The sequence below is a fragment of the Haliotis rufescens genome, unplaced genomic scaffold (assembly GCF_023055435.1).
Source record: "Haliotis rufescens isolate VD_foot unplaced genomic scaffold, xgHalRufe1.0.p SCAF_19, whole genome shotgun sequence".
Classification (NCBI taxonomy): Eukaryota; Metazoa; Mollusca; class Gastropoda; order Lepetellida; family Haliotidae; genus Haliotis; species Haliotis rufescens.
In genome coordinates this window covers 634,479-647,630 of record NW_025963879.1, presented here as the reverse complement: position 1 = coordinate 647,630, position 13,152 = coordinate 634,479, and the positions used below count along the sequence as shown (strand labels likewise).

At 38.6% G+C, this 13,152-nt stretch overlaps 1 protein-coding gene across 1 annotated transcript; it reads right to left on the bottom strand.

Annotated features, from left to right (window-relative positions):
- Positions 1-574: 574 nt before the first annotated feature.
- LOC124116224 (phenoloxidase-activating factor 3-like) lies at positions 575-9,082 on the bottom strand. The gene is made up of 7 exons (XM_046477478.2): positions 8,965-9,082; positions 6,754-6,882; positions 5,467-5,689; positions 3,149-3,372; positions 2,507-2,647; positions 1,747-1,895; positions 575-1,081 (listed from the first exon to the last, which is right to left on the bottom strand). Exons 1-7 carry the CDS (start codon positions 9,029-9,031, stop codon positions 914-916), a joined length of 1,101 nt encoding a protein of 366 aa, XP_046333434.1. The 5' UTR covers positions 9,032-9,082; the 3' UTR covers positions 575-913.
- Between the last annotated feature and the right edge of the window lie 4,070 nt (positions 9,083-13,152).

The window sequence follows — 13,152 nt, the reverse complement described above, 5'->3', positions numbered from 1 at the left end:
ATGTAATCTGGGGCGTTACAAGTGGATTTATAAACGGTGTTACCTTTAACATTCATTTCACATGTCACAAAACTGTCACTTATAAAAATAGAGGATATTTCTAAACATCCTCACATTGCCGACGACATTATCTTACTAAAACAAATAGAAAATTCATGGGTCTAATTTTATTTTTATTGATAATTCGACCCACTGACCAAACAATCTATAACAAATCCGTAAACCAATGAAACATGGATTCTTATTTAAATACGTTGAAGCACTTATTTATACGAATACTGTTATGAAATCTACATAATAATACGCGTACATGTATATGCAAAACCGCAGCCCTCTTAAGAAGGTCTAGGCCTCAACCCTTAACTTAATAAGCATATTATAAAATGTGGATCATTTCGTGATAAATCCTCAAACAATTCACCATAGACTCGTATACCAATTATTCGTACATTTTGGAATTTTGTTCAACCGGACCATTTCATTGCAAACGGTACCACCTAGATGTAACGGTGTCTCTGTCAAGGTTGTGCATATTCACAAAAACAGATAAAACTGCAAAGAATTGACACACATATTTTCAAAAACGTCATTTGGTTTAATTTACGAAAAACTGATACATACTTAGTATTTTACATCTGCTTTTTGAGGACTCTTACCTTCTGATCATGACTTCTTACTTTTAATTGTACTTGAAAAGGTAATACACACCACTAATAATTTGATAATCCACAAAATAAATTGTTTGGATATATTTCTTGAAAAGTATACAAAAGAAACAAATTCAATGAAAACAATTTATGGGTAGAAGTTCAATGTTAACAATGATATTTTCGTCATTGATCTCAATTACGATCTGTCCTTTGTCCCACTGAAAGACTTTGAAGATGCCTTAGACCGTGGAGGTGCTCTGTGTTTACAAGGCATTGGTGCATGTCTGCCAAACCCAGTTTACTACCAGAGGAACGTCCGATACAAGCGTGGTACTGCCCTGGCACGGGATGCGGGTTGTCATCACACCTTGCAGAGTCGTTCTGTAATTGTTGGCGGAGTCATCGCAGGCAAATGGTCCACCGAAGTCACCCTAGAACAACATAAAGTGTACACAGATGGTACTAATTCTCCGTAGCGTTCCATATAAGCTCACAGCAGTAAAAGTAATACTTTAGGTTATATAAAAAGATTAAGAAATCTTATTAGGCCAAATAAATTAATTAATTTCCACCCACACGCGGCTAATTTCCCAAATCCCCGTCTTGCAATATGCTATTTTGCCCCAGTACCTACAGACGAAGAGAAGCGTTACATGTGTGGTTCTATTTTCTGTGGTCAAATACAACTTGAACGTAGTCAGAAATCCGTGCTCCATATGAATCACATCCATGGTAGTTTATGTACACATATGCCTCCAGTCTCACATTTTAAAAGATTAGATTGAAAATCTGATTTTGACGTTCTTGTGTGAAACGAATTCCATTGTTTATTCGGGTGATCAATTGACTTGCAATTGAATGTGTTTGTGACGGGTGCCGTCGGTTGGTAGGGTACGTTCACCTTTTATTGATCACCTATTTCCTAGTGATTCGTAAACACATCATTATTATATAGTCGGAATGGTACAATGTACTTGGCTTTTAGATTTTTAGTTATCGTTCCATATGACTGACCACGAATAATGTGATAATAATAGGACAACGCCAAGCAGTAAGGTCAAGTTAGATGACTACCTGACTAGAGAATCCTTCTTACCACACATGCATATGTAGATGCTACGTTTTGGGCACACTTGGTGTTGCTCGGGAGTGATGCGTTGTTTCCAGTACTATAATAATCAATAGCTTCACATGCAGGTTTGCTGAATGAAGTCAGATAGGCGACTTGAAGGACGTCCTTGAGGGCTGAAAATAAAAAACCCACTGCAGCGCAATGCCTTTTGAACAATGAATGTTCACCTCATATACGAGTAAATGATACCCTGTTGACTGTGTACATTGTTGTTGTTGTTCTTGTTTTGTCCATTTTGTCGCCTCTTACGACAAGCACGTGTTTCATAGGGCCTCTATGCTTAACCGGAACCACACGGGCCTCCCTGTCCATTGAAGATGGGAACACGTGGTCCATTGACATAAGGCACCACGACACTTTATGTAGAGTTCCGTCCCTTTGTCATACCGGATCGCGTTGGTTCAAACCCAAAATTTATGATTCTTGATCTGGCAAAACCAGACCTCTGTTCATGGAATCCACCAAGATGCTGAACGTCTTGGAAGCTTAGGGCTTTCCGCTCACATAAAACTGATACGCCGTTATGACACGAAATACTGCTCAAAGAGGCGTAATATTGATTGAAAGAAACTATCCCGTTGTCTCAGTACTAATTTTATAAACTGTCATTATAGACAAACTTGTTTACATGAAATTTGGTTGAATGTTGATTTTGACAATTCTTTTCATCTGGATGTCATCTTGGAAATACATGATATTGACCAACGTAGGTATTGTGACTCACTTTCGTCTTCCGTTATTCCCCATCCAGTGACTCGGCAGGACTGGCTCTCGCTGCAAATATCTGGTTTAGGTAGACATATTGGCCTTACCCAATCATTGTACTCGACTGGCTCAGTTAACTCAATCATACAGAAAGCGTTAGCTGCAAATAGAACAATAGTACAAATACAATTATAACTGTCATTTGAGGTCACTGAACGCTACCTTTACTCTATGGACGTATTGACAAAGCCAACACTTTGTTGCTGATGGCTATCCGAAAAAGAACGAGGTCGATAAAGATGCGCAAACTATTGTGTTCACCCTTTTTCCAAACCCAAGCAATAAAATTCTTAGATAAAAATGTTTTCAGTATCATGATGAGAAACAATGCAAACCCTTCCATATGTTTGCCACCATGCGATGTTTATAAACCTTCGATACAAGGGAGATAGTTCTATGGACAACTTCTTAATGCGACGTTTCAGTGTAGACACTAACGTCGTTATCAAGCTAGTGGTACTGAAATGTGAAGGGGGAAGGTTATATACATGTGGATAATTGATAAGTGATATACATATATAGACATGGTTGAATAATGGTAGATGCCAGTCAAAGACGTTAAGACTCTGATACGTTTCAAAAACATTCGCAGAAGGAATACCTTGAAACGGCTCTTGAGCGTTGGTGTTGCTGTAGTCCACCAAGACGTCGTTGAAGGTTGACGTTGTGTTGTATTTGAATGAGGGGTGGAAATACACGTTCTTCACTTGACGGACTTGTTCCTGCGGAACGTTATTGTACACTTCAGGGATGGAGATGTTGTAATCGCCCAAAACAACAATCATTCGATCCTGATATGTTTCATCCGTGTCTCGTCTTCCAACACTAGAAACAGTAATAGATTAGCATAAGTAAACTATGTTTATAATGAACAAGCTTATACCGAACTCACGGATATAACTTATTTTTAGTCCCGACCATTTGTTGTATATATGCTGTATATATGCTTATAACGAACTACGGTTATTACGAGCTAAAATTAGTGCTCCCCTCAAGTTCGTTATAACCGTAGTTTACTGTATAAGCAATATAAGGATATTCCGTACATTACAAGAATGGTACATGTAGTTCTATTTTCAACATTTCTTTTACTTTCTCTATGTACATTGTGTGAGTGCCGGGTGATATTATCGGATATGCTTACACTTATCGCGAACACCTGGTGTCATCACTGGTTTTCATTGACCCATTCATATAATTTTCACAGATGGTCTGCCTTTTGCGCCCAAGGGAATCTGTTTCGGGAGATCATGGAGTCTGTAAATTCTTTTACGTTACATATTTGAGAACATTGAAGTTGTAACTCCCATATATAAGTTTGGCTCACTTCTCTGAAGTACATTTTACTGTGGGATGTTAATCAACTGAACAGGCATTACAAAGATACCTTGCTTTGACTTTCAGGTTTACCAAAGATAATGTGAAAAGTCAATAGCGTTGGTCGTCTCTTGAACATGTTCCTTTCTATGGCATTGCAATGCAGTGTGACGTAATATAGAGCTGACTAAAATAATTTCATGTTAACAAAAAATATGCCCAAAGTCAGCTTCTCCAGGAAGAAAGCTTCTCAAAATTACCTTTCGCTAAAACAGTGTTGTACAATGTGCACATGTTACAAAGATAACCTGTTTGTGACGGATGCCAGCGGGTGGGGCAGGATACGCTCACCTTTTCGCGAACACCATTTCATAAAGATTCATAAACACATTCGTAAGATATAGTCGGAAAAGTATATTGACTCAGCTTTTAAAAGAGCTTTATTATGATTATTGTAAGTGTTTTGTCGCTTTTATTTATATGCATATATCGGTGTTCAGAAATTGTTCAACGTAAACGTACATAGATAAGATCCTTACTGAAAAGTATCTCTCACTTAAATATTGTAGTACTACATGCACATGCCACACAGATAACTTAGAGGAATGTCGGTATTAAGACGTGTATAACGTCAACTTCTATAGATACGATCATGTGTGAAAAGTATATTTCACTAAGACAGTGCAGTGTGCGACCCGTGAAGATCCGGGTTAGAAAAGTCCTTCAGCAACCCATGCCGTAAGAGGCGACTAACGGGATCGGGGGGTTACAGTCGCTGACTTGGTTAATGCATGCAACTATAAATAACCATTTTTTGTAAGTTTAATTTTAGCTACCAATAAACATGGGGGTGACCCGTGAAGATTCCGGTCTTCAGCAACCCATGCTTGCCGTAAAATGCGACTATGCTTGTCGTAAAAGGCGACTAACGGGGTTGGGTGGTCAGGCTCGCTGACTCGGTTGATACATGTCAACGATCCCAATTGCGTGGATCGATGTTCATGATATCAATCACTGGATTATCTGTTCCTCACTCGATTATTTACAGACCGCCGTCATATAGCTAGGATATTTCTAATAGTGGCGTTAAACAAAAAACAAACCAAACAATTATGCAGTGTGCACATCTTACATGATAGCTCATAGGCAGGTTTGCTAATGATGTACAAAGTAAGTATCAATCCTGTTTTAATGACAATGAATACATACCTCATAGACCCATGAAGAGCCGGGGTAGAATAGCTCTTCAACCACCCATGCTTGCCGTAAAAGGCGACTATGCTTGTCGTAAAAGGCGACTAACGGGATCGGGTGGTCAGGCTCGCTGACATGGTTAATGCATGTCATCGTATCCCATTTGCGCTTTTTCGATGCTTGCCGTAAAAGGCGACTATGCTTGTCGTAAAAGTCGACTAACGGGATCGGGTGGTCAGGCTCGCTGACTTGGTTGATGCATGTCATCTATCCAAATTGCGTGGATCGATGCTCATGTTGTCAATCACTGTCTGGTCCAGACTAGATTATTTACAGACCGCCGTCATATAGCTGGAATATTGCTGAGTGCGGCGTTAAACAACCAACCAACCAACCGAACCAACATACCTCATAACTGCTGCACAATCTGATAGAACCCAGTTCTTCTGTATAAGAACTCCGCCAGCATTATGAAGTGAGTTAGCCAGGGTCTTGGGAAGATTTTGTCCATTCATGCGTCGAAGGGATGCTTGCCATGGGGCTTGCTTTGGTTTGTCATCCTTGGAAAAGGCAAGTCGAGCAGTTGCGCCCCAGACGCCACAGTTCCCCTCGTTCTCACAAGTGGCGGTCGCTACATAGAAGCACATTCTTCATTAAAGGTGCTCAATGTTCTTGCTGCTTATTACATGCAATACTTTTTCGCTTACATTTTACATGTTTGTCTGTTAAATATGTTTGTAATTGTGATATCACCTGCAGGCTTGGGTTGACAGAAAGTTGTAGATACTTTGTATCATTTTATTTCCTTTCTTTTGTTTGTGTCATTGTTTGTTGTTTAACGCCGCGCTCAGCAATATTCCAGCTATATGACGGCGGTCTGTAATAATTCGAGACCAGACAATCCAGTGATGGACATCGATCCATACATGTGGGATACGATGATATGCATCAACCAATTGAGTGAGTCTGACCACGCGATCCCGTTAGTCGCCTCTTACGACAATCTATTTTGTACGCGGTCAATACGTATTTCATTGGTTCAGATAGTCATGTACCAGTCCGTGATACTCATGATACTATATTCGCTAAAAACTACTTATAATCTTTTATTACCAAAGACCTGGAAACTAGGACACTAGGAAATGCAATTTTAGATAGGTATAGCCAAAGAATGGGATTTTGGGTTATTATCGACAAACAATAATTCTTTAAACCTTTTTGTCCAAAGATTTCGAAAAATTAAATATTCACCAACCGTCCAAACTATACAAATGGAGTCTACTGAATTTTATAAGTTAACAAAATATACATCAATCATCAAGTGTAATGGAGATTATTTAAATGAGCTTTGGTCAAGCTGTCATATTTTATTTGTATGAATACATTGTTGTGCAAAACCGTGAAAATAAACACATTCTGAAAATATTACAAACGGTTTTGTTGTTGATCTGAAACAGATCTAGTACACACTACAATGGATGTAATGAGCTCTGTTGCTTGGCGGATCGGGTGTCATCGTCACCGTCAAGATACTGCCATCATTAATGGTCCCTTTCTTATTCATGAGATACCTGAATTCCATTGAAATAACACTAACTTTGATTTATGATGCAAATAATATTTCCAAAACACTACATTTTTCACAAATAACACCACCACACGTGATGAAGGGGTGTGCTGAAGAACAGTACTCACGTGTTCCAGTGCAACATTTGAATCCAGTTTGGCAAGCTGCATAATTGAAAAAAGTATCGCTCTGTTGTACAGTTCCGCTTGGACATCCGCCTTCACGACAGACGCCATCACGATAAACAAAGCCACACACTGAAATATATATACATATATATATAGTGTATTGATGTTAAAGAAACCGGGATATTCATCATGACTATCTAATGTTGGAATACAAATTATATATTGCATTATGATGTATTTGATTATCTTATATGACAAAAGATATAAGTATATTATGTTACAAAGGATACACTTGAGTATCTTATGTTACAAAGTACATACTTTATTATCTATTATTTCAAGGGAAGTACTATATTACGTTAGTTTAAAAAGACGTTCTTGATTATCTTATGTTACATAATTGATTATCTAATGTTACAAAGGAAGAACTTAATTACGTTTTTGATACAAATGCCGTACTTGATTATCTTATGTTACAAAGGAAAGACTAGATTATGTAATGTTTCAAAGGAAGTACAGTAAACTACGATTTTAACGAACTCAAAAGGACTACTAATTTTTGTTCGTTATAACCGTATTTCGTTATACGCATAGATACAGCGCATAAACACAGTTCATTGTATCCGGGAGTTGGTTATAATCGTGTTCGTTATAAACGTATTTCACTGTACTTGATTACGTTATGTTACAAATGACGTTCTTGGTTATCTTCTGTTTCAGAAGAAGTACTTGATTACGCTATTTTACAAAGGACGTACTTGATTATGTAATGTTACAAAGGACATAATTGATTATCTCATTTGACAAAGGAGAATAAATGATACATGTTGGTTCGGATCCAAGAATAATCCTTATCAACCACGGTCTGTCATGGTCGTGTCCTTGATTGATTAAGAATTGAATACAGTAAGTTTATTTTTATGATATAAAAACTTGTACATTTGGGATCATACAGATTTAAGATGTCCACAAGGCGCGCTGCTTTCTTAAGCGTCATGTGGTTCTTTCAAAGCAGTGTGTGCTTAACGGGTGGGCCTCATTCACAGACATCACGTTCTTACACACAGGGTTGTTGCTTACTGATGCGAGAAGGTACATACATATGCTCAATGCATGTAGAAGGATGCTGATATTGTCATGTATATTCGCAATACAAAAACACAGTAAACGACATTCTCTTTGAAAGATCAAGCAGCTGACCTATAATGTATCGTGCTTATCAACAAGGATTTGACTGTATAGCTACTTCCTTGTCTATTTTATTCAAGGGTAAGCTAGAGCAGTTGCCATCCTTTTCATTACTTTATTTTTAAGCTTACTTCAGTTTCTAGATTGGGCATATTCTACTTCCAATGGTATATGAATGGTATATCTTTTTTTCAAAGTTAACCTAACAGGTAATTCAAGTTTTAACATGAACTGTTGTTTACGAGCTTTTCAAATGAACTGAAATGCTTAGATCTATTTCAATCAGGGTTGCATGTTTTGCAATGACGTGTACAAATTCTAAATCCTGAAGCAAAATCAAGGGACCAGATTCATTAATGTTGAGACATCGCACGTGGTATTCTGAACGAATTTCATCTATGTTTGTACTGCTCGTTATAATTTGCGACATCGCTCCAACAATGTTGACAGTCGCATAAATATATTCCTCGCCACGCAGCATGACACTGTTATTGCCAACGATTTGAGCCAACAGACATATTTATATAAAAATATAATTAGGGGAATGCGAGCGTATTATATAACACAATAGGGCGTCATGGGGGAGATAACTTGTTGGAAAGCAACGATGTCGACCTCACTGTTTTGGAGTTATTTGCTTATTTTCCACACCACGGTACAATAGATACAAGAACTCCATCGCCAATAGATGGACACGTCGTGTACCCGCTTAACTCTACACCCTAACCTCACTGGAAGATCATATTTGTTAACAAATAATGAACGTGACAAAACATTTACTCAATGTTACATTAATTATCATATTTCGGTAATGTAAAATATTAACATGAAATAGTCCATAAAACAACTGTGACAATGATTTAAGAGGATTGCATGGGACTCCGAAGCGGAACAACCTTCCAAAATTGGACGCGTCAAACATCAACTCTAAGTGTATGAATAGAAAGAATTCAATAGAAAAGAGTCACATGCTATTTTTTAAAATCTGTTCCTTGATAATATTGCAATATGTTCATATCTCACCAGTAAAATCTACTGCGAAGGTTCCGTGTACGGCCAAGGCAAGTGTTAGAAGTTTGATCGCCGCCATCTTCTTTCCCACTTGCCAAACCGAGGCGGACTATCTGTCAAAATGCGTTATATATCTGTACTATTCATTTTATCGAGTTGGTAAACATTTGAGGACACTATGAATGCACGGCTTCCATTACTGGGGTTGTCACACCCAAGTTAAACATCCATACAAAGGATGGTGATTGGCAGGAGAAGATACATTGGCCGAGCAACAGGGCGAGGTGATGGGACAAAAACTGAATAGGCTGATAGGACCACCAGTCATAAACGATGTTGACACAACACAGCCTTACTGGCTCATAAGATGGAGTTAACGTGTGAATATGCTGATGCATTGTATTGACTACTTGTAGATTCGATAAAGAATGTGTGACGTGACTTTATTTACGCCTACGTCATTGCCTTTACAACCTAGAAGAAATATGTTTCTGGCAATGGGTTCTTAGCAAACAGAAAATCAATTGAAATTTGTTCTGAATATATACACATGGAAATTAGTTAAGCAACACCCGTATATTCTCAGACCGGGGAACTTTATTGAACTAGTGCATGAAATGTGTAAAGGATTTCCATACCAAATAAATTATTTAGTGAAAAGAAAGGGTTGAGGAGGAACATAGCCAAGTTTACCATGAAAGAATGTGTGTTTTTTTAGATGTTACAGATTTGGAAAATGATTTAATTTCATCCCAAAATTACGAATGTCAGTTATGTTGCACAGACTGTCAGTACCATACACACTTCTGGTTCACGGAACTGAAGGACAATGTCCTGCAAGTCCAAATATTGACTTTCCATCAGCATCTTGTGTAACCTCCCTGAACCCGAACAACTGCTTCAAGGCGCCTCCTAAATCCTCCATCAATCTCTGGATTTGATTCTGAGGAATTCTGTCCCATTTCTCATGCAAAGCAGGAGTCAATTCATTGAGCGTAGGGACAGGTGGGTCTCTTTGTCGAACACGACGGCCTAAAATGAGACAGAACCCTTTCTTTTCATTAATAATTTATTTGGTATGGAAATCTTTTACACATTTCACGCACTAGTTCATTAACGTTGCTCAGTCTGAGAATACACGGGTGCTGCTTAACTAATTTCCATGAGTATAGTATCAGTCACCATATATTTCAATTAATATCACAACTCAAACAATCAAAGAAACATATTTAATTCAATATATGTAGCAATCTGATCTTTTCATCATTACGCATACACATATAACCTCTTCAGTTGCAGAATTCTATTAGTCTCCACCAGTCTTCCTTGTTTGGGTGTCTGCATGTACTCGTCATGTACCCGTGTTATATTACCTTACCCCGGTAGCTGGGTCAAGTATATTTGCCCTACTATTGTGCGCGAAGGTCTGGGGAGAGGGGTGGTTCATACAACTCCCTCCAGTAAATAGCGTGAATCACGGTTTCTTTGAAAGATTCAATGCAGCATTTGGAGAAGAGAAACTAGGTGAGATGGTTATCCATGAGCGTGAAAAGAACGTTAGTTCATCACTTACGACCCAACAGCAATATTTCCCTCATTGTTACTTTATGTTCATGTCTGAAATAGAATGAACAGAGTTAGTGAGGTCGGTTTGACACCGCTTAAATCGTCATATCAATTTGATATACCACGGGTACGGTATGGTCCTTATAGATTGAACTAGAATCAGAGCATCTCTGCAGAGCGAATTTCGGCACCTCGGGCGACTGGGCTACCCTTGAACCCAAAAGTACACATGACTTAAACTTCATTGAAAAAAGTGTGTTATTTCAATCTTTGACTTCATAAACTTCAACGAAAACGAAAGATTAACAAATCGAAAGATTACTCTTGACGAGCTCAACATACGGAAACAAGGACCCTCGGACCCGACCCCCTCAGGTCCATGGGTCCATGGGTCCTTGTTTTCGCGTACTGACCTCGTCAAGAGTAATTGTCTATATACTATTGTATATATTAAATATAATATGATTCCGATCAACCACATAAGCTTACCTCTTGCTGAAATGTGTTGCCCATCCATGTGATACAAAACCCAGCTATTACAGGCATACACAAACATTAATTGCTATTATGTAAAACAAGATGTTATTATCAACCAAAACCCGTGTCGTAAACAGCCATTGTTTGTAGAAATTTAAAACGTCAATGCCAGATAATAACCATTATCGATTTTCTAATTTAACAGATTCCAAAATACAAAATAGTGGTGAAACTGTTGTGAATGGGTCACTGAAAGTCAGTGTTGACACCATGTGTTCGCAAGAAGGTTAAGTCCTGGTATCAGATGAATATACAGAGTTATACCGAAAATGTAAGCTCTAAGAATTCTTGTTTGCAAACTGGGACAATGTCAATATACTATGGAAGCGTAGTAGGGCCACGGTGAAATGTTTTTTCTCTAAGTATCTCCTACGTAGGAGTTATTATCTTCTACGTAGGGCTTAGTATCTCCTACGTAGGACTTATTATCTCCTACGTAGGGCTTAGTATCTCCTACGTAGGACTTATTATCTCCCACGTAGAACTTATTATCTCCTATGTAGGACTTATTTTCTCCTACGTAGGAGATAGTAAGTCCTACGTAGGAGATAGTAAGCCCTACGTAGAAGATAATAACTCCTGCGTAGGAGATACTTAGACAAAAAACATTTCACCGTGGCCCTACTACGCTTCCATAGTATATAATTGTAATAACTTTCAGAGTCAACACTTTATGAATGTTTCCAAACGAATAGACGTGCTACACACGTTGGTAAAACATTTTATATACACTGTGACACAATCTGAAGAGCAAAAGAAAGTAGGCTGTTTTCTTATGTAATTGAACATTGAAAGAACGTTTGTTAAATTTGATTATGTCTATTCCTGCAACAGTTTGTAAAAAATATTCTGTGGCTTAGTAATTTTCTGCAATAATAAATTGGTTTAATGAAACCTTGCATAAGAAATGAATTTGTAACCACATGACCCCTAATATGTTTTGAATGTAACGTTGTGCCGAAAAAGGCAAATCTATTGTTTTTCAACGATCCTATGTCAAATATATCCATCAGGAGTTGTGTATTATGCGGATTATTATTTTAATTTTTATTATATTTGTTTTAAAAATATAACCATTTAAAAGTTGAGTGCTGACAAGGCGCCAGTCCAGTTATATTTTTGGACATTATATCGTCAACTTAAGATCTTCTCAATTGAATACCAAACATGTAGAAATCTACTGAGAGGTGTAGCTTCTTTTGCTCTTCAGTTTACTTTGTTAAATGGCAACTATCAACAGCCTGCTGAAACATACAAGGCTTAACTTCGCTCATTATCTTCGCTAAACCAAAGAATTCGCCTGATATTTTGTCATGGTAGAATTGAACATTAAATAGACATACAATGCGTTTATTTCAAGGAGAGAATTTTATCATGTCAATCAAGATGAACATTTGAAACTATTGTATGTTTATTTCATAACGCAGTAACTCAAAATATTCAGACGTACCTGGGTTGATGTCAACCTCCCGTTCACATTGCACCAAGCCATTCCACACACATGCACCAAGCCAGTCCACACACATGCACCAAGCCAGTCCACACAGACATGCCTCAAGCCAGTCCACACACATGCACCAAGCCAGTCCACACAGACATGCCTCAAGCCAGTCCACACACATGCACCAAGCCAGTCCACACAGACATGCCTCAAGCCAGTCCACACACATGCACCAAGCCAGTCCACACAGACATGCCTCAAGCCAGTCCACACACATGCACCAAGCCAGTCCACACAGACATGCCTCAAGCCAGTCCACACACATGCCTCAAGCCAGTCCACACAGACATGCCTCAAGCCAGGCCACACACATGCACCAAGCCAGTCCACATAGACATGCCTCAAGCCAGTCCACAAACATGCACCAAGCCAGTCCACACAGACATGCCTCAAGCCAGTCCACACACATGCCTCAAGCCAGTCCACACACACATGCACCAAGCCAGTCCACACACATGCACCAAGCCAGTCCACATAGACATGCCTCAAGCCAGTCCACACACATGCACCAAGCCAGTCCACACAGACATGCCTCAAGCCAGTCCACACACATGCACCAAGCCAATCCATCGTAGGAGAATACACACGTATACGCA